Consider the following 21309-nt stretch of genomic DNA (forward strand, 5'->3'; position numbering starts at 1 on the left):
TCATGATGGCACATTTTTGTGTGTGTATTAGTGCAGTGACAGTTGAGGTGATTTATTGATTGATTTAGCTATTGATTGGTTGATTGATTGACAGGTGTGTTTAGGAAGGTGTTGAGGGCAGGGCTTAACGGACAGCGTGGTGGGACGAGGGGGGGCGAAGGGGATTATGGTCTTACCTCGCAGTCGGACTCCTCTTTGGTCTTACACTCCCACGTATATCTGCTCATGGTTTTCTGAGGGGAGGGGGGGGTTCAAAGGTTACACTCCTCAAAAGCAGTAAAGGCATTGCTGTCATGGCGACGGAGCGAGAGACAAAAGATGTGGCCATTATAGCCAGTGGGACGAGGCAAACAAGAAGTGAAGAAAGCGGCGCTAATGCTATGCTAATTAGGTTCATGTTAGCTCATGCTAATTAATGTAGTTAATCCGTTTTTAATCGCTTTCATGTTTAATGGTTCTTATATTTATTGTATCTATGGCTCGTGTTTGAGCTTCAGATGCTAACAACGTAAATGGATTCGTTTGTTTTGATGAATTAAACGCAATGTCCGTTTGATGCTAGTCATGTGAAATAGCCCAACTAGCTGGAAGTTAGGAAGTTAGCATAAGTTATATTAAATATGAAAGAAATGTTTGTTAGCAATGAAACATCAATGAATTCTATTTTTAGTGTTTCAGTTGGTGCAGCTTTTATGCGACAGTAATATGACTCTTTGGGAATGTTGTGAGGTAAAGAAAATTTGGGGGAGATGCAATGAAGATTTTGGTTTTTAGTTGGTTTTGTGTGCGAGGGTTGTGAAAGTGTTCTTTGTTGCCTTTGCTTGGAAAGTTAGCAAGGAGCAAAAGTACAGTAACTATGGGTTGCTAGATTAAGGAAAAACACCCACGGCAATTTGTTGTAGTGCTCAACTAGGCTAAAGTAATTCTGTGTACTAACTGGTCTCAGTGAACGGGCCCAAAAATAACATGACAACTTGCTAGCATTTCATTTTGTTTCTCTAACATTTTTTTCTCCTGACATAACCTATGATCCCATCATGCTAAGCTAATGCAATACTAGCTACTCTTGTTTCCATGTGTTCGAGTAAAGTTGTGTTCTTTGTTGAGTTTGCTTGAAAAGTTAACAGAGAGCAAAAGCAGTGATGGGCTGTTAGAGGCGGTACCACTTCTAACTAAATGTAGACACAAAAAAAAACACACCGAGTAGTTGTAGCTCAAAGTTAAGCGAAGAAACCCCATGCGGCTGACTGAGCTCGATGAATGGCGTAAAAAACATTCTGAATAGAACAGAACACATTAGCGTGACTTGTTTTTTTGTTTCTGACGCCATCCTCCGATCCCATCATGCTAGGGTAATGCTATGCTAACAGCTAACCATGCTACAGGTACTGTAGTGTTGCATCTCAGATGTTTATCCTGATAGGCACCGCACCGTACGATATCACCCGCCCCTCCCTCCGCTTGCCCCGCCCACTCTCAGGATAAACAAGACAGTTTGTTAGCGTAGCAGAGCTGCAGTGGCGGGCAAGGCCAGCAGGTGGCGCATGCCCGACCATGACTTACCGAGCAGAGAGGTGAGCAGAGATCATAGGTTGGAGACAAAGATGGCTGCGGCGGGAGGAATGAAGAATTGCGGGAAGGAGGTGGGGGCTTGTGTCATAATTGCTAATTGTTTTAAAGAGGAGGAATTCAATATGGCACCTCTCGGAGCTCTCAGAGGATCTTCAAAAATGAATGTTACTGATGAAGATGGCCTCACAAAAACTGACAGCAATTTGCATATTTTCACTTAGGGGTCAACTCTTGCTGCCGGCTGAGTTTGCATCGACATAAATGGCCGAGTGTTGATTTATTTGGACGGAACCATAAATTGACACTGTCATACAATGACTCCTCAAAAATGTCATCATTTCTCGGGTGTCCCCCCGCAATCCATCCCCCTCTCGCGCCTCCCCCCTGGCCTCAGACTGAGTCTCTCTACTTGGGGGTACTCATGCCCATGCGTCGGGAAGGGGGAGGGGGGGTAGGAAAAGGGGAGTAGTCAGATGCAGAAAAAGGGAAGAAGAGAGCGGCGGGAGCACGTTACCTGACAGATAATGTTATCATAGTAAGCCAATGCACGGGCATGGGGGGCGTTAGGAGGGGTGTCGCACAGTTTCCTTACGTTTGGGTGGGAGCCCTCAGCGATGGTGGACAGCGAGAAATTATCATTGTGAGCCTCCGACGTGGGCCGGTACTTACTGCAGGGCGGCACGCAGCAACCGGGAAAGAAGAAGAAGAAGTGGAGGAAGAAACGGGAGAAGGAAAGAGAGCAAGAGAGAAGAAGCAAACTTTTCATCTGGGATGCAAACATCAACATTTAAAGTTGTTCTTCTACACCAGAGCACGCACGACAAGTGCCGCCATCATTCAAATTCACCTGTGTAGCAGATTAAAAATTTGATGAAAATAATATTGCAATTATTTGTTCTATATTTTTATATATTTTTTAAATGATTTGTTAGCATTGAGCTGACAGGGACATTTGTAGAGCTTCTTCCTTCCTTCCTTCTTTCCTTCCTTCCTTCTTTCCTTCCTTCCTTCCTTCCTTCCTTCCTTCCTTCCTTCCTTCCTTCCTTCCTTCCTTCCTTCCTCCTCACTTCTCCTGCTTCCTACCGTCTCACTTCCTTCATGCTTCCGGCCTCCTCTTTCCCTTCTTCCTCAATGGCCTCCATCTCTCGATTCTGGATGAGATTGTCGTCTCTCCATCCCCCCTGCAAGGCCCCCTCCTTCCTTCAAAGTTGCACAGCTGCATGTAGGTCAGCCCCCCCCCACCACCACCACCCCCCTCTCCGACTGCCCTACTTTCAGATGGATGCAGCGAAGCTATGACATCATCTTTTCTCTTTGTCAAAATGTCTCCTGGCTAGCCGCGTCTCCTCGCCATCATGGCCTTCATCCTCCTCATCATCATCATGTTCCCCCCGCAGTGCCATCATCACCCCACCCATCTCCCATTGGTCTAAAAATATCCCCCCTAGCGTGGGAGCTGGCGTCGACGACCGAGCTCTTCGCCACTTTGCATTTGCATGTTCGATTCCAGCGAGGTGCCGTCGGGTCGCCATGGAGACGGCCGCTAAAACACTCGGCCAAGCGTCAGCGCAGAAACACCCCCCCCCAGTCGTCTCAACTCCCCCAGTCTCAGTCATCATTTTGCATTCAGTCCACCTCCTCTGCCATCCATCCTCCTCCGCACCCCGCCATCTTCCTCTCACATCTCGCCAAAGTGAATTAGAAGAAGTAAAAGGAGACACCATTTTATCACCTAGCAGAGTCTACAGAGCGTGCATCAATATGGACACCTAGTCCTCAACCACCGTTGCAATATCTATTTTACTGATGACTTTTTTTCTTTTAACTCATTCACTTCCAACCCAGTTCATATCTTTGACGTCTGTTGCCGTCAATGGCACCGAATGAGTTAATTGTAATTTGCATACACCTAAAGTTTATGGCCACCTCACCTGCGTCTGCGCAGCTTCTTATTTTCAGTCTTGAGTACGTGGAGCTTCTTGGCGAAGCAGACCACCATCATAAAAAGCAGCAGGACCACCACGGCCGACGCACCGACCGCCAAACACATCACCTGGAACTCCGTCACCACCGCCTCGCAGCGGGCACCTTTGTGCCAGATGTAGTCTTGAACGTTGCACCTGGAGGACAAAGGGATCCTCATCATCAGAAGATACTCTGCCTGACCTCCGTGACGACATATTTAGCATAACACCGACGTCATGCTAACACATGCTAACACATGTTACACTGCTAACGGACGTCCAGTGAATTGCATTAGTGTTAACACAGCGACCTGTTACGTGGTCACCATGACGACACATTTAGATGTGTGTTGTCATGTGTGTCCATGAGAGCATGAATACAGAGTAGCTGACAAAGAAGGTTTATGTAAGAGTGGTGCCGAGGGGCTTTCAAGTAGAGAGTGGCGGGGGGGGGATGTGCTGGTTGTCACGGCAACTCAGCCTGAGCACCACAATCTTTCTCATTCCATTACATCTAGAAAACATTTATACATTTGACGCGTTTCTTCCACTTGATCTCCGCCCCTTGGGCCAACTTGCTGCTGCCCCAGCCCCGCCCCCATCCGTCCTCCCCTCTCTTAGGCTCCGCCCCCAGTGACCACCATTACATCAGTCCAAACTGTAATAAATAAAAAAAGAGTGTTAACTTAAAATGAAGGAATACTGTCGCTTTATTTCGTAAGCTCCAAAACACACTGTAGCACGCAATGTTTGTGTGTCTGTGTGTGTCTCCAATGGAACGTGTCAGCCATCTTTGGCAACAACAAAAGTTGTGTGGGCGCGCGCACATGCGTGCGTGTGTCTTTTGTCGTAACTCTCCTGTGTCTTTGACCTGTGAACTCATTGACTGGAAGTGAACCCTAACACACACAGCGTGTGTGTGTGTGTGTGTGTGTGTGTGTGTGTGTGTGTGTGTGTGTGTGTGTGCGTGTGTGTCCGTGCAGATGGTTTTATTATTGCGCCTGTGTTTCCATGAAATGTAAAATGGATACACACTGTGCATGCAAACTTAATTATATCAAGCTGCCGGACACACACACACACACACACACACGCACACACACGAGCGCGCTGGCAATGCTGTAAAGTTGTGACTCATTGAATTTGTGCTCCACCTCTGCATGTTTCTCATCTGTTGATGCTTTCTTCTTGTCTTTCTTTTTCGAAAATCAAATGCCTCAGCAAATACAGTATGTGTGACGACAGGTGCGTGGATTACCTGCAGAATGTTCCGGCGTCTTCGAGTAAGTAACATTGCCCTCCATTATAGCAGAAGTTGGGGTCAAAGTCACATGGGGAGCGACAAGTAGCATTGACCATCTGGTAGCCCGGGCGACAGCCGCCCATCCCGTCGGAGCCGTCCGCAGGGGTGGCGCGCCGGGGGCCGTTCGGGAGGTAAGGCGCGGGACCCGCCGACTTGGGTCGAGCCGGGGAGTCGCCGTTTTCGGTGGTGGTGTCGGGGTACTCGTCGGCGGTGGGGGACACCCCGTCCTCGTACGGGGTCAGGTAGTCGTAGCTGTCAGGCATGGCCCAGGACGTCGGGTCGCCGCCCTGGAGCTCGTGAGCCAGCGAGGAGGTGGGTCGCGGGGCCAAGTCTAGGTTACGTCCACGGGAGGCGGGATCGAAAAAGTCCACGTGGAGGACGTCGGCGTTGGTCGCCGGAGGGGCGCCGGCGGACGGTCGGTCCAGGTCGAACACGGCCGTGTCTCTGACGTTGATCCACGGCGGATCGGTACGCGCCAGAGGCTCCTCCTCCACGACGTCGGCTGGCAGACGGTTGCCGGGTAACAGCAGCTCCGTCTCCGCCGAATCCAGGCTGATCTGAGATGGCGAGGGTGTACCGCCTACTTCCGGCGCTAACATGCCGCTGCTTAGCTCCTCCTCCTCACCGCTGCCGCGGGCCACGCGGCCCACCCTGGGTGTCACAGTGTTGACGGAACCACTTCCCATGGTGACGGCACGGCTGACATCGGTGGGACCCTCCTGCTCGCTCAGCGGGACGGTCCCGTTTGGGGAGGCGGCCAGCTCGGTGGTGTTGGTCGCCGTGACGACTCCTGAAAACACACACAAATAGGAGTTGAACTCTTGCGCTGACACACGCACACTTGGGAATGACATCACGTCACACGTGAGGAATTACAGGCTGGATTAAAGGAGTAGTTGACTAATGCACTCCAACACTCGACAGTCCAGATTAAAGATTAGCACGGACACCATCCTCAGTTTCAACACACACACACACACACACACACACACACACACACACACACACACACACAGAAACAGACGCTAAATACACACACGCCAAAAAAAACCCCACATATGTACAGTATGTGCATAAAAAATCGAAGCTCTGGAAAGGGGAAATTTTTGCCTCCTCCAAATAGAGTCAGTCAATTTGGATCGTTTCTCCGTTTCCAAATGTTTTGATATTGTGGAAATGAGAACGTCGTCAACACAAAGCTGCCCCGTTTCTTTTTTTAAATTGGGGTTTTTGGTGGCAGCCGCAGATGGCGCAGCGTTTCTCCATCCAGCTGGATCAGCAGCATCTGTTGCCATGGAAATGCATCTTTCACATCCCGTCACACACGCAAAGCTGAACATCTGTGTGTGGTATCAGAGCTTTTGTTTGTTGTCATTTTTCAGTTCATTATTGAGGTCATACAAAGGTTGAGTCCTGGAAGACATCCCACGATAGGCAGATCTGACTATTCGATGCCTGTGGCGTAAGACGGCTGCATCCCTGCACACTGCTCCATCACAACTACGTGAAGAGGTGCAGTTTCCACGGCAACGGGCCGCTTCCTGCAGCGGGATGCAGATGCTTTGAGTTCATCGGGTTCCTTTGCAGAGTGCCGAGAAGGAGCGGAGCGGGCACAGGTGTGGCAGTGACACTCACACACACATACTCAGTCATGTCTGTTAGCATGCGGCTAATGTACGACCGGAACAACTTAGCTTAAAATTTGAGTCAACTGCATTCACACCCACACACGTTCACCGTCTTATGCTGAATCAAAATCACTTATTGAATCACTTACTAAATCACTTAATCATACATTCATTAAGTCTCATTCACACACATAATAATTGCAAAGTTAAATAGAAAACAATTTACAGTCAAATAATGAGACATTTCTAGCCTCACGGTCTGTCAAATACTAAATCATTTACTGAGCCGCTTGAGTCACTTATTGCGTCTGAGTCACATTTGAAATGAAATAACTATTTAAAAGGAACAGTAAACAATTTCAAGATGCTGAGGTTGTCAGCATCTCGTGCACGCGCATGTGGTTATTTAATAAGCGCGCTCGGCTCGGTTGGCAGACAAAGAGGCCGTCGTCGCGCTTTTGTGTGTATCAGAATGTCCGTGCGCGCGTGTGTGAGCGCCCCCCTCCCCTCATGCATTATTCATGCGCACGCTAATCTGCGCCTCGCCTCTTTGTGCCGTGCGTGTGCACGCCGACACGTCCCGCGGCGCCCTGGCGCACGCACGCCATGCTGACCTGATTTCAAGCGTACTAGTAAGTGAACATCTGTCTCGTGATGTGACCTCGTTTCCCGTGCGCGTGCGGAGCGAACGCCAATACAGACACTCGTCCATGCGCGTCCATGTTGACAAGCAGCTGACGCGCGCGCGCGCGGGCCACAACGGCGTTCGCCTGAGTCCTCTTACCGTGCACGGAGATGAAGTGCAACAGCAGCAGCGAAAAGAGTGCGCGCGCCATCCGCGTGCGTCGGCGGCAGCTTCCCGTGCACGAGCTGGTCTCCATGCTCGGCGTGCACGCGCAGTCCACAGCACAGGAACGTGCGCGTGAAGAAGACGAAAAAGAAGAGGAAGAGGAGCCTTCTTCATTCAGCAGCATCGCCCCTCGGTTTGGCTCGGCTCAGTTTGGCTCACGGCTCCATCTCCTCCAGCCGCGCGCGGTGATGCGTTCAGGGACTTCGCTCGCTCGGTCCGCTCCGGCTGGGCTCGCTAACAGTGGCGGGAATGAAAGAAGACGACAAGCAGAGAGAGGAGAGAAGTGAGAGAGAGAGTGAGAGAGAGGCAGGGGCGGAGAGGGAGGGGGACGAGGGAGGACGGGGTTGTTTGGTCCCCTCTTCCTCCTCCCCCTCCTTTAAACCTCCTCATCCGCCCCCCCTCCCCTTCCCAAAATTTGAGTGACAGCTTTGTTGCTTCTGTTTTTTTGAGAGTTTCTCTCCACTATTTGGAAGATTATTTTGGGGTGGCGGGGGGCTATTTATAAATTATTTATTCTGGAGTGCACATGGTGGTGGTGTCAGCACTAATGAGATACCCCCCCCCCCCAATATCCAAGGTGTGTGTTACTTTGTGTTGTTTCTTTTCTGTTGTATTTGCTAACCAGAGCAGAAGTAATTCTTGCTTGGCCCCCACTACCCTCAAGTCTGCTGCTCCTCCCCCACCCAAAAAACACACCACCAACAACCATGACAAACACACAAACATGCACACATTTTTAACCAGTGGTGCTTAAAGTACTCTCAAAAGTACTTTATTCAAAGTACAGAGACTTGAATGTGATACTTATTAACCATGCATATTTCCCCCCCCCCCCAAAATGCTGCCTATTTACTAAAACCGACAATGCAAAAGCTATAGTTGTGATTCGAACATTTATTTTGCGCGCCAACGAGGACATTCAAATACGTTAAATAAAAGTTGTCGGAGAAGAGCGTTTGTAGAAAAACATTTTATTGGCCAGCGTGTAGGTCCACTGTAGCAAACGGACCGGATACAAAAATCAAAGGAAATGCTACAAAGAACACAAGTTCATCTACACAAAAATCCTTTAAAAATACCATTATTAGCCATGAAAGATAATATACGCAACAGTGGTGAAACAAAGAGGATCGCAGGACTGCCTGCGACGGCATGCTGTGATATCACGGGGACGCCTTAAAAACAAAACAAGAGGAACCAGGAAATAGAGGTAGCAGGAGGCTAAAGGTTCTACAAGAGAAGCCAGAGGAAAGGTCTAGAAGAGGTAGCCAGCCAGAAGGAGGAAAAGGAGGAAGAGGAGGTAGCAGAGACGCTAACAGTGCTAGCTGTTCACTCACTGTGTGTGTGGACCGCACTTATGTCATTTCAAAAGAGGAAATATCAATTCATATTGTCGTGTTAATTTACGATCCACCTACTCACACACAGACACACACACACACGGTAGGAACATGAAGGTTTACAAGCTTTGTCTAACACGATTGATTAATCAAAGCGCAGTACAGTGGGTGAAGGGGCGGGGCTAGCGAGGTAGGCAGCGTTCGGAAGCCGAGGCAGAAGAGGAGGCGGGGCTTAGGCGCTCGAGCGAGACATCACAGTCGCACCGACAAAGGCAGCCGGGGTGTGTGTGTGTGTGTGTGTGTCAGCTTCAGTGTGAACCTCAGTTTTGTGTGTATGTTTAGGAAGGGGGCGGGGCCTAGGGCAGATGTTTGATTCTGTCATCTTTGTTTTGGTTAAAAGGCGCAGAAGGGGCGCTCACAAACATTCAATGTTAAGTATGACACACGCACGCATCTCGACACACACGCGGGCCGGCAAGCATGCAAACACCTCAACACTCACACGTTCGCTTCATTTCACATGTACTTTGTCATGCACACCCTGACGCGCAGACAGTGTTAGTTTAGCGCGTGCACACACAGTGTACGACTGACACACACGTACACACACACACACACTCAGTGTAACTAATGCGAGGTAGACACTCGCCGGGTTGGAAGTGGTAACTTTGTACAGTGTTTGTCTGCAGCCTCCATTAGGCCCGACCCAACAGAAACAGTGTATATGACGTGTGTGTGTGTGTGTGTGTGTTGCCCTCGCCACTGAGCAGAGCCCTGAGAGTGTGTGACTGTGTATTCAAAGACGTTTGACAAGTTGTGGTAATGATGAGTAGCAAAGGCCCATAAATAGGCTTCAAGTGTGTGTACGTGTGTATGCGTGTGGGAGGGGCTCAGTTGTCTGCTGCACGGCCACCAGAGGGAGCTGGAGGGCCAACAGGGTGTGGAGGCACAGCCTCAGGCTGTGCAGGCGCTGGTCCTGGGTCTGAGAGAAAAGAAAAATTGCAGTCAGTTAAAGGTGAGAATGCTCATGAACAGTGACATCCCGTTCATGCACTACTCACACATGCCATTGGGGGCTCCTGGGTGGCGCGGCGGCATCATGGGAGGCATCCCGCCAGGTGGGGGTCCAGCGGCAGGGGGTCCGGCCATCATGCGTCCAGGCAGGGGCTGTCCCGGGCCCATGGGAGCTGCGTGAAAAAGACGAAACATCTCACATGTGACACTTGGAGGTGTCTGCAGGTGCCACTAATGTAGCCTAGCCTCACCTGTCTGACCTGGGTGGTGGGGCGCCATGGGGTGGTGACCCATGGGGGGGTAACCGGGGTGCATTGCGGCGCCTGGCGGGGGTCCTACATGGTGAGGCGGCGGGGCGCCGTGGTGGGGAGGCGGCCCGCCGGGGTGCATGCCCGGCGGTCCGGGGTGGGGTCCGGGGGCGTGGCCTTGGCCCTGAGCCTGGGCGGCGGCTACCGCTGCCGCCTGCTGCTCCATCTGCTGGCGAGCTTTCATCTCGGCGTACTTGAGCTGCTCCATGTGGAACGCTTGGCGCTCGGTCAACAGCTGCTGACGTTGAAGCTCCAACTAAAACGACGACACCACGTGAGACAAAGTAGATTGGCGGTTGTTTGTGACACACATCCTTACAAATGCTGTTGCCGTGCTGACATTTCGATTGACAGCTGTCACCAAACAAGACCACAGTGGGCAAGTGAAGCTTTCGATTTGGTGACGGGAGCGTGTCGCTAGAGACTGCGGATTTGGTCCGGCAGCTCAGGAGCAAACGTAAACAAATCCTTAAAAAGAAGACTTTACTGCTCTCACAGGAATGTGGCAACACAAAAGCACAAAGGCAGGCAACACAGTGAGACTTACAGCCTCCTTTTCACGATCCATGATGGTTTCCAGCTCCTCAAAGTGCCTCAGCTTGATCTCCAACTTCTTCATTTGAGTCTCCACCAGCAGAGCCACCAGTGACTTGATCTTCCTCTCCTCCACGGCTGCCAGGTGCTGACGGAATGGCAGCATACAAGATATTTACGACAGCGAAGGGGAGCGGCGCGACGAGCGCTTTACGATGCGATGCGTCACCTTGGCCTTGGTGGCGGCAGACGCCAGGGCGGCGGCCGCCGCCGTAGCGATGTTTCCTTCGCCCATGTCGTGCTCCAGCTTTTTCCTTTTCTCCTCTCCTTCTTCCGTGCTGGCTTTTTCCTCCTTCTCCTTCTCTTGCTCCGAGGAGGACGTCTCCATGGACTCGTCTTCATCTTTGTCTGGCGGGAGGGAAGATGGCAGATGTCACGTGACTGGGCAGGAGGCACTTCACGTGATGATGTCACGTGACCGCAGAATGAATTCATAAAACAAGAAGGCGACCAACCGGCAGGCGCGGCGGCTTTGGCCTCGTGTACATCTTCGCCCTCGTCTTCTCGCTCCGACACCTCCCCGGACTCCTTCTTGACTTTCTCGGGAGCCTCCGTCTTGTCGCTTTTCTCGGCCGACTCGCTGGGCTTCTCCGCCTCGTCCTTGGCTTCGGCCTGGGGGAATGAGACAGACGTCTTACGTGCCACCAAACACACGCAGATACTTACTGAACAAGCAAAATTGACATCACTTGATGTCAATAGATGGGCTATGTCATGTCGTCACCTTGTCCCCCTGCTGGGAGTCTGTGTCCGTCTCGGTCTTGTCGCCATCTGTGGCCTCTGCAAGGGAGGGAATAAAAAAAAAAAAAGGTCACAATAAAATAATACATCCATGTGTTCACAAAAAAAAAATAGTCCCCATTAAAAAATTTGAAAACCAGTTGCACATTTTGAGTTCATACAAAGAGACTTTAAAATATGTCACGAAAACACGTTTTGAGGGCATAAACATGGATGAAGCATTGATTCCACGTGACCTTTAATCAGGACTAACACGATGATGGCAGAGAGAAAAAACATCTAAAGTGAGATTTAATCGAGAAAAACATATGACTGTGACGATGAAGATGATGGCAGTGGGGGGAAAAACATGATGTGCGATGACCCATTTTCTGATAGCCCCCCCCCCCCCACGTGTTCCATTACCCCATCTGCTGTGTAGTTTTAATCCACTGGTTAAGGAGGAACGTGAAAGCACATGCGCACATCTGACAAACAACAATCTGCAGCCCTCTAGTGGTTGCTCATGTGAAAATGAGCGCTCCAGGTTTAGTCAAACCAATTGGAGGGAAAAAAATAAAAATAATAATAATTTTAAAAAAATAATTGCGATGCAAAATGTGCAACCCACCTGTCTTCTCTGGCTCCTCAGGGGCGGTGCCAGCAATGCCGCTGCTCTCCAGTCCAAAGGCAGGGTCCACCTTGCCCGTGTTCCTGGCCGCCTCTTGCACCTTCTTCACGTGAGCCTCCACCAGCTCGGCGGGAACCTCCTCGCGCACGCGCGAGAACTCCTCTGCGCAGACAACGTGTGATGAGACGGGGGTTTGTTGCACGACGCCGATGAGACGTTAGGATCTCGTCTTACCGAGTGCGGCCCTGGCGGCGGCGGACGCCACCCTGGGGTCCACCACGGAGGCCAGGAAGGCGACGGTGCTCATGACGGGGTTCCCGGACTGGCTGAAGGGGATGGGCTGGTAGGCCAGCGGGCCCAGCGCCGACTCGGAGCTCTCCAGGTAGGGGTCCTCGATGGGCAGGCGCAAGAAGTGCAGGATGCACTCGTCTTGAGTGCGCGAGCCCACGTGCTCCGACACTTTGTTCCAGTCATCTTTGTACATCTCCAAAGCCTGCCATGAAGAAGGGAAAACCTCAATTCTGTGCTTGGGGGTGCTTGGAAAAATGTGAAGGACTGACCTCCAACAGGAGCAACGTCTCCTGCTCGGTCCACTCTCGAGAGGACACCACTGATTTACCCTGAAATATATGAATGATGATCAATGAATATAGAGGGCGACTTTTTTTCCCCCCCGTCGCCAAAAACTAATGCTTGAAAGTGGTTCCGGTCATTCTGATCTTCATGAAAAAGACATGTCAGCAAATGAACATTTCAGACCTTTGAGTTCTTCTTGTACTGGTCGATGCGGAGGCCAAAGTTCTGGAGGTCGATGGCTTTGTCTTTCATCTTGTCAGCGAAGTTGGCCATCTGCTGCTGCGGCGGCGGAATCTGCAACATCGGACGACACGTCAGAATGTCACGTCGTTGCCTAACCGCCGTCTCAGCTCCGCATCCTTACCGGCGAAGGTCTGTGGTTGAGGGGCATGAGGCCAGAGGGCGTGTCGGCCAGCACGGTGAAGTGAGGGGTGGGCGGGGGTCCCATGGGCAAAGGTCTGCTGTCGGAGTCCACCTGGTAATTGACCAAGCCCCACTGCTCCAGGAAAGCGTGAACCCTGCGCACCATGTGCCATGAGTGCGGCGGCAGTGTTTTGAAATTTCATTTGGCCTCGCGCAATGCACACAACTCACCGCATGATGGCGCACACGTCCCCAGTCAGGTTCCTGCGGCAGGAAGTGGAGGTGAGGTACTCTTGGGGGTTGAGACGGTAAGTGTCGATCATGAAGTTGCGGTAGGCTAGGTATCTGTTTGGCAAGATAAAATAGGAGCGGATGTTATTCTCATCATGATGTCATCATATTCTTTTAAGAATTGATTGAAGGGTTTTTTTCCTCAGATCATGGACCGCAAGCAAATCGATTGACAATATGCTGCTCACATTTCTGGAGTTTTTGACTTGTTCTTCCCATTGAAGAACTCTGGCAGGGCTCTCCTCTCGATCTCATGAATGCTGAAAGAGGAGCAAGAAGATGAGGTCTCGCTTTGGGAAAAAAAAAAAGTCCCGAGTTTTGCCAGGGCTTCGGTGTCGTCGACTCACCAGTTGTAGTCAAACCAGGCGCTGTAGCTTGGGATGATGATGTGGTGCGTCTGCTCCGTCACGTTGTCCTCTCCGGCGTCCATCATGCGGCTCATGTCGGCTTTGTTCCCGTCATCGTCCTCCTGATAGCATAGTGATCATTTGAAAATGATGACATTGAACGTCGTTTCCATTTAGGACCGATAACGTTACCTTCCCGCCAGAAAGCACAGAGTCATCCTCCATGTCATCTACGAAGCCAAAGCGGCACAAATGATGTCGTCAATCTTTTCAGTGTACCGTATTGTGTCGTGTCGCGTCGCCGTCACGTACCGACATCGGCTCCGTTGTCCCCTTTATGAGCCGTGTTGTCAGAGTCCTTCTTTGAATGAGCTGGACGCAAGACGGCAAAGCGTGTTCAAATTGCCATCGCATTATCAAAACAGCAACAGCCCAATTTGGAATGTACCATTCTTAGAAGTGCTTCCCTCCTCAATGCTAGCACCTGCAGACGAGTCGTCCAGGTCCTTGGTGACGTCGTCCTCCGTGTCCTCCTCTTCACCGCGGTGTCCCCGGCGCTTCCAATAATGCCCCTGGTTCCTGAGGCGGGAAGTAAGACGTCACGATCGCAAATAAAAACATCTCGGGGCTCTACGTTAACTCGTGACTGCGTTGGGGGTCACCTGGAGTTCAATCACGCCGGTCGGTACAAATGTCATGAGTCAGCACAATATGAAATATTTACACTTCATTGATCAATCTATTCATGATCAATATGTGCGGATGACACGGCACGTGCGGCGTGGCGTGTTCCTCACCCTTTCTTTCCGCCTTTCTTCCGGGACTCGGCGGGCGTGCTGGGCGGCGAGGGGGAGCGCCTCCTCTTCTTGCCGGCCGAGTTGGCCTTGCGCTCCTTGCGATCGGGCGTACGGGAAGACGACTGATCAGACAAACGCCCCGTGCAGCGCGGAGGGAGCGAGGGATGGAGGATGAGATAAAAGAGTGGCAGAATGAGAGGATGGAACGTCTGCACACACTGGGGGGAAGGAGAGGGGGGGGCAACAGGCGGGGAAGAGCCGGGGGGAGGGGGTGCAGTGGCGTGGACCCACGAGCAGCCTTCCTGTCTACTCTCACTATTCATTTTACAATTCATCATCTCGGGCTTATCTGTCCGCTCTCACTATTCTTATTTATATCATATGAACAGAAACGCCGAGGTGCTTTGGAAGAAGAGAAGGTGAGGAAGGATGACAACAGACGACATAGACGGACAGACAGACAGACTTGCCATGCGAGACGACATATCCCGAGCATCTAACAATAAGCAAAGCGTTACGTTTTGGTAACGCTTACCTCCTCCTCCTTGGGAAAGATCTTTTGGCGGAAAGTGACGGGCTTCTTGTTGTCGTCCACCTCGTAGTCTTCCTCATTCATCCACTCGTTGAAGGCGTCCGTGTCCAGGACCCATCTGGCGTGGACCTGAGCCAGGGACACATTTGCACTCTTGCAGCCTTACGCCCAAGCTGTCCATTCTATTTTTTTTTTTTTTTTTTTTTACCCCTAAAGCACGCTCACCTTCCAAGGTCGGTCGGCACTGGGCGGCTCCTCCACGTCGTGGTCCACCTCGCTGGCTGCCATCCAGGTGTCGTAGCTGATGAGAAGAGACTGTCTCAACTTCTGGAGGACACATATGAACTTCGACAAGTCCTCCGTTGTGCTCACCTGTCTGGGAAGAGACCCCAGTGGACCAGAACCTGCTTGTCTTTCCTCATGACGGGACGCAGCCACTCTTCTGCAACGCACCATTTTCAAATAAACGATTTAGGAGGACAAAAAGACCAACAAGATCGAACAATAGCACTACAAACCTTCGTCTTGCTGCAACGGCGATGGAAAAATGATGTGTGTGGCTTTGGACTTGTCCTCAGTAATGGAACCCTACGAGGGGAAGAGGAGGGGCAAAATGTGACAGTGACGGTGGATTGAATGAGGTCCACTGATGCTCACCTGGTGCCTCTTAATGGCATCTTTGAGTTTACTGGCTTGCTTGGCTTCCATGTCAGGGGACAAGAAGACGGTGGGCCTGGTCAGGCAGTTGTTCTGGACGAACACATTAAAGTCCATATGGGATTAAAAAGTCAATAACTTGATTTTGCATGTTTTTTTGTTTTGTTTTGTTTTTAGGGCTGACTGTACCTGCACCAAGTTCTTCTCTACGTTCAAGAACATCTCCACATTCCTGTCCATGCGGGAAGGATTCTGCAGGTCAAAGCGCCGCCTGTGGATGACAGTCGAGCGCATGCGTCAAGGGTGAATTTGCATGTTCTGCACAAAGTTGAGAATTTAAACCACAAACTCACCAGCCTTGCTCACTCTTGAACTTGTAGACAGAGCCCAGAATGTGGCAGAGAGCACCCCCCGCCTTCATGTCCAGGAAGCACTTGGCCTTGGGGGGAGAAAAGGAACAGTGAGGAACGAAACAGGAGCAGACATCTTGGACAGTAAAAGGTCAGAGTTATATACTGGCAGCTTGGTGAGAGCAGGATTGTTGACTTTGCGTCCAAAGGAGTCCTCCTGGAACTGAAGCAGCTGCACCACGAGCCCGGCCAGAGATTTGCTGGAGGGTGAGTCATTCTGGACATACTAAGAACACACACACACACTTTAGAGCACAGTTCCCACTCTCATGGAATATCTAAAAATTTACAATAAAGAAAGATCCTCTACTTTTTTCTTTCTTTCTAAATTTTGCTATCCCACATACTTTAAAGCCTTAATCACCTTAACATACTAAAATAGACTTCAGCACCTGTTCTCACTCTTGCTGACAAGAAATGGGGGACTATCATATAACTTTAGAGTAAACAATAAGACTTGCTCGGACAGATGAGCTACACTATAAAGCAGGCAGCAGGCAGAAATAATTATAATCACGCATATATTGAGATTTTAGGTGTGATCAGAATTGTTGCTTTAATAATCAAAAGTTACTCGTCATTGTCGCCTCCAATGTGAGACGTAAGAAAAACTGTTTTACGATGTAAATGTTGAGAGCTGACTAACATTAGCCAGTCTGTGCTAGCTTGTTAGCACTGCAGAGGAAGTCAATTATTTAATTAAAAGGTGCACGATTGAATTCGCTCTTTGTGTGAGCCATGCTAAGCGTCGATACATTGGGAGCTGGTATTCGCAGTCTCCCACAAACAGCAAATAAAATCCCACTGACCCACAAAGTTGGTGACTTTTGGATAAGCTCGAGTCGGTCCTCCATTGTTAGCGTAGCGCCCGGCGGGCCTCCATTGGAATGAATGGGGCGATGCTAATGCTAAGCTAAACTAGCTCACCTTCTTGTAGTGCTTGCTGATCCACAGACGAACCGTCTCCAGTTGGGATATGGTCTCGGAACTCTCCCAGAATTTGGCGGACGGGCCACCGTCTTTCTTGCGGCCCACCGCGGTCCCGCTGCTACCGACGGGGCCGACGGACGGCCCGCTAACCGAGGTCGTCAGCGTCGCCATTGTGTGTTTTTGTTCGCTGCGTTTATCTTTCTCCTCCGCCGCCTTGCTCCGAGCAGCCGCTCCGCCGTTACTGCGCAAGCGCAAACGTGTTTACGTTTCAAATTTTGCGAGTTGCTAGTTTTGATGCATTGTGGGAAAAGTAGTCCTTTACAATATCACGCTAGATTTAACAAGATGACGCGCTGTAAAATGTCTTCTTTTTTTTTTTTTTGTCAAGAAAACAAATGACTCAAACAAAAGAAATAGTAGACATCTTTATTATGACAGACATCTGCAAAGATAAATGCTAAAAAAATAGAATAAAGTGAGCTGTCATTTTATCTACTACATGTCTGGAATACTTCTATACATACAGCCCGCAATATTAGCTTTAAAAATAAAATTGGGTTTTAGTTTAAACACTTTTGATTAAACTGTTTCATCATTTGCAGTCTGCCTAATTTTCTGGGCATACAATTCAATGTTAACAAGTATATATTTGTCAGAATCAACCAAGAGTGGACACCTGAGACATGGAACTAATAAAAAATGCTTGCAAATACAATATTTATGACTCATTTACCATTTGAGTGGTGGCCAAGAGGGTAAAAAGAGTGGGTGGAAAGAGAACAATTTAAACATCCATGCTTCAACTTTCATTTTGCATTATGACTGTATACCACAAAAGATTAAGGCATCTTAGCATTTTGACAGAAAGCTTCAAGTTTTTAAAGTGTAAGCAAAGTTTCTAACATTTCATCGAAACAAAGCATCACAGAAAGCTTTAGAAAAAAAAACAATATTCTGTAATCGACTGTTAGTAACACAAAATGGAGTTTAGTTTTTCCTAGTGGTTAATATTATTCAAAAAAAATTTCATCTGCTTGTTATCACTCGGCGATGTTTGATTGCATGACGACAGGAAACAACAAGAACAAAAAATAAAATACATCACCTTTTCCGTTTCTATAAACTAACTTCAGAATATTTACAAACTTGCTTAAAGGGGACATATTATAGACAATTGATTACATCATCACGTATGCAAATATTTTTGTGTGTGCAGTGCCTGACCAGCAATCAAGATTGAAATTAATCAACCGAGTAAATCTTTGATCTATTTCCTGAAGATGTGACTATGACACAGTGTTGGTAGAGTGTTTCCAGCCCTACTGACATCAATACATCCAGCATTTGAAAAACTTCCTAAGACAACCGGAGGCTAGTTTGAATTGTGAAGAAAAAAAACAAAAAACATATGTCTCCTTTGAGTGGAAAGGCGATTGTTTATTTCCTGAGTGTCTGGCCTCAGTAGTACAAAGAGCGGAAATCAGGCCAGCAAGTGGGAGACGTGAGCGCCTCCTAAAGTGTCAAATGTTTGACCTTTCATGGCGCCCACCGAGCACAGAAACAAACAAAAAAAATCATTCTACTGCTGTGGCGTCCTTGTTGAGTTTTGTTGTTTCCGCTTGAGCCTCCTGGTCACTTTCTGCCGGTGGGATCCCGTTAGTCGGCCGCGCCTTCTTCCCTTTGCCAAAGGGAAGCTGGTACGTCCTCCAAAATAGGAAAAGGTCGACCATGAACGCAAACGACGCCAGGAAGCCAAACGCCTGCCAGAGGAAAAAGTTTGTCAAAATAAATCAGGAAAGAATTAACAAGTGACTGACATTTTTAGGGTGGAAAATAGGTAAGCATGTCAAACATGAAAGAAGGAAAGGGAAGGGCTAGGAGGAGGTAGGAAAGGAAACGAGGACATAGGGAAGGAAAGAAGAAGGGAATGAGAGAAGAAGGCAGGGAGTGGAAAGGAAATACGGCGCTGAGTGGAAGATATTGCACGGAATGAAACAAGGTTGGGATGAAAGAAGGCAGAGGGAAGGAAGAAAGGAAGGAAGGAAGGAAATGTTTGCATACCACAGCACTTTTCTCCAGAGAAGTGCCGCCGTTGATGGCAGCAAACGCCGTGGAGGCGATGAAGAAAAAAATGGCGATCACAAACGTGTACACAAAGTCCTGCAAGAAGCAGAATGTATCGTTGCGATATTAGCATTCATATCACACCATAAAAATATAAGAGGCTTCATCGGGGGAGTTGCCAACTCAGCATTTTGTCCTCGAAGACTTCCTGTACTGAGAAGGGAGGCCTTCGTTGTGGTCACGTGACGTTTGAACATCAACGCCACATTTCAAAACGTTGAAAAGCATTCACGACAACGCGCAGCTTACCAGACTGGACCAGCAGGTGATGCCCACCCTGCGGTGCAGCGTGGTGGAGAGGAGGATGAGGAGCAGCGTGGTGAAGAGGAACGACGTGCAGCTGACAAACTCAAAGAACTCCAGAGCTGTGCAGTTGATGCAGACGGACACCACCTCCTCCAGGATGAACGCCACCAGTGACAGCAGCTGGACAGGTGAGATGACTTTTATCATACAAATTTGAGACGAATCCCTGGAGTGTTTTCCCGCGCTGAACGTTGCGATAGTCCAGCGGCGATGTGCTAACGGAGCTTTGTGCCAACGGCAGCGCTTTCACTTCCCACTGGAGACTTCCTGACGAGAGGCCTCAGGAGGAAGGGCAAGTCATGGCCAGGGCCACCAAAACCGCACTTGAGTGTTTTCTGATGGCTTCTCCACCAATTTGGTAGGCACTCAACCATCTACAGGTCCTCACACACTTGGTTCAACCAACCAGAATTGCTCAGATATTACACAGAACCATAAGACAACAATCCTGGTCAAAGTTCTCAAGCAGCACACAACCATCTTGGAGTCCTAACACAATACACTGAATCTTCTCAAAGTCAAAACTCACCACTTCCAAGACCTTGACGATGAAGCGTACTCGGTCCAGATATTGGGACGGCACCAGACAACAGACGGCGTTCGGGTTTGGCACCGTTGTTGGGGAATAAACTTCTTCTGCGGCCATGATGAAGCTGAGAGCTGACACACCTACATGTACACACACACATCATCATCTATTGACCACCAAAATGTTTCTTTTTTGTCTACAATTTCCCCTGCAGGAGGAACCACACATCACTTTCATCCGATATAGTCTGCTCATCTTTTGTAAATATTTTCTTTCCTCGTGATGCTGATGTAACACGTGGAACACGTAAGTGATAAAGATTAGGGGATGTTTGAGAATATTTGTCATTTTTCACATGTTAGACACCCAAATGTTGAACAGAGGCTGTGATGTACCAAAGTCAAATTCCTTGTTTGGCACGCTCAAACATGGCGAATAAAAACTCTTAAATCTTGAATAAAGTCACCTAAGATTTACAATTAATTCGATTTTCTTGATTACATTCTTAGCACAATACAGATTTTTCCTCGTGTTAGTGCGATGCTTAAAAAAAAAAAGCAAAAAGTCAAAATGTGACTATTAATCTCTATACACGTGAGAGAAGGCGAATGACGACGTCATTCATTTATGATTTATAAAACAAGATTCTGTGATGGATGGACGAACAACGCAGTAGTCACCCAATTGCCAAGATCATTTCAAGGTGATGTGAAATGAAGACAAAAACAAACGAGACGTGCAGAATTCTTAAAGAAGTCTGACTGCGCAACAAGCGACCGTGACATGCTGCATGCTCTCCTTAACTTCACATGAAATATTGATCTTTTCACACAAACAGCGAAGGTGATGACCGACTTGCCACTTTTCTCTCATTAAAATTCCTCTTTAGATTACCAACCGTACCACTACATTTGAATTAAATCGATCGATAAATCACGTCGGTAAGAGGGTGTAAAACAAGCCTGCAGTCGGAAGAATTAGGCCGAACACACCAAGAACTTTTTCATGCGTAATGTGTTGGTAAAAAGTGAGATCAACACAAAAGTGAAAGTTGCAGAATATGAATTCGTGGCAAGAAACTTTCGTCTGCACCGCTCGACTTAGTCGCATGCATAAAACCTGCTCAACACGTTCGCAAGAACAATTTCGCTAAACGTTTCATTTCAATCAACAACTTTGACTTACCGCTAAGGTTTCTTGGTGGGGAACAAGTGGTCCTGGCGTCTTCCACAAAAAACTTACGAGAAGTGAACTTCCGTGTATTTTACTTGAGCCAAAGCTGAAAGGGAAACTATCGGAAACACAAACACAACTTCCGGTACTTTTCATCGTAACAATTTCACGCTACCGATAAACGTTTACTCTCGCGAATAAAATATGAGATGGATTCTTCAGGCGCGTTCAAAAATGAACACAGATTGCAGTCATCTCACCATCACAGGGAGAATTTCAAAATAAAAGCATAACAATACACTGATACACATGTATTATTTGGTAAGCTTTTATTTATTATACCAACGATA

The 21309-nt window shown here is 48.8% G+C and overlaps 3 protein-coding genes across 10 annotated transcripts in view; all 3 read right to left on the minus strand.

The window, feature by feature from the left end:
* LOC119136380 (chondroitin sulfate proteoglycan 5-like) overlaps positions 1-7628 on the minus strand; it is a 10397-nt gene extending 2769 nt beyond the window's left edge. For 2 of the 7 annotated variants that reach the window (XR_005100725.1, XM_037274777.1), the window contains exons 1-5: positions 7252-7628; positions 4795-5629; positions 3504-3692; positions 2087-2240; positions 177-233 (exon numbers count right to left, since the gene is read on the minus strand). Coding sequence is in view for 5 of the 7 variants with exons in the window: in XM_037274777.1 (XP_037130672.1) it covers positions 177-233; positions 2087-2240; positions 3504-3692; positions 4795-5629; positions 7252-7441 (1425 nt within the window). In the remaining 2 variants the exon portion in view is untranslated. The remainder of the gene's footprint in view (positions 1-176; positions 234-2086; positions 2241-3503; positions 3693-4794; positions 5630-7251) is intronic. The other 5 variants (XR_005100726.1, XM_037274772.1, XM_037274776.1 and 2 more) reach the window with 5 other exon arrangements.
* Positions 7629-8268: 640 nt separating this feature from the next.
* Positions 8269-17076, minus strand: smarcc1a (SWI/SNF related, matrix associated, actin dependent regulator of chromatin, subfamily c, member 1a). Its single transcript, XM_037274734.1, has 28 exons — positions 16825-17076; positions 16004-16123; positions 15841-15926; positions 15677-15758; positions 15488-15580; positions 15349-15418; positions 15203-15272; positions 15056-15131; positions 14834-14959; positions 14299-14420; positions 13950-14080; positions 13814-13873; positions 13694-13731; positions 13502-13623; positions 13343-13414; positions 13095-13208; positions 12865-13018; positions 12684-12794; positions 12485-12544; positions 12159-12417; positions 11925-12086; positions 11298-11353; positions 11029-11185; positions 10743-10921; positions 10527-10661; positions 9923-10235; positions 9719-9844; positions 8269-9639 (listed from the first exon to the last, which is right to left on the minus strand). Exons 1-28 carry the CDS (start codon positions 16996-16998, stop codon positions 9548-9550), a joined length of 3360 nt encoding a protein of 1119 aa, XP_037130629.1. The 5' UTR covers positions 16999-17076; the 3' UTR covers positions 8269-9547.
* Positions 17077-18189: 1113 nt separating this feature from the next.
* cmtm6 (CKLF-like MARVEL transmembrane domain containing 6) lies at positions 18190-21088 on the minus strand. Of its 2 annotated transcripts, none has more exons than XM_037273009.1 (5): positions 20972-21088; positions 19787-19926; positions 19201-19377; positions 18889-18987; positions 18190-18587 (listed from the first exon to the last, which is right to left on the minus strand). In XM_037273009.1, the coding sequence occupies exons 2-5, from the start codon at positions 19901-19903 to the stop codon at positions 18402-18404; spliced, it is 579 nt and encodes a 192-aa protein (XP_037128904.1). In that variant the 5' UTR covers positions 19904-19926; positions 20972-21088; the 3' UTR covers positions 18190-18401. The 2 variants fall into 2 exon arrangements, with proteins under 2 accessions (XP_037128904.1, XP_037128905.1); XM_037273010.1 differs by having other exon boundaries at positions 20976-21075.
* Between the last annotated feature and the right edge of the window lie 221 nt (positions 21089-21309).

This window comes from Syngnathus acus, chromosome 16 (assembly GCF_901709675.1).
Source record: "Syngnathus acus chromosome 16, fSynAcu1.2, whole genome shotgun sequence".
Classification (NCBI taxonomy): Eukaryota; Metazoa; Chordata; class Actinopteri; order Syngnathiformes; family Syngnathidae; genus Syngnathus; species Syngnathus acus.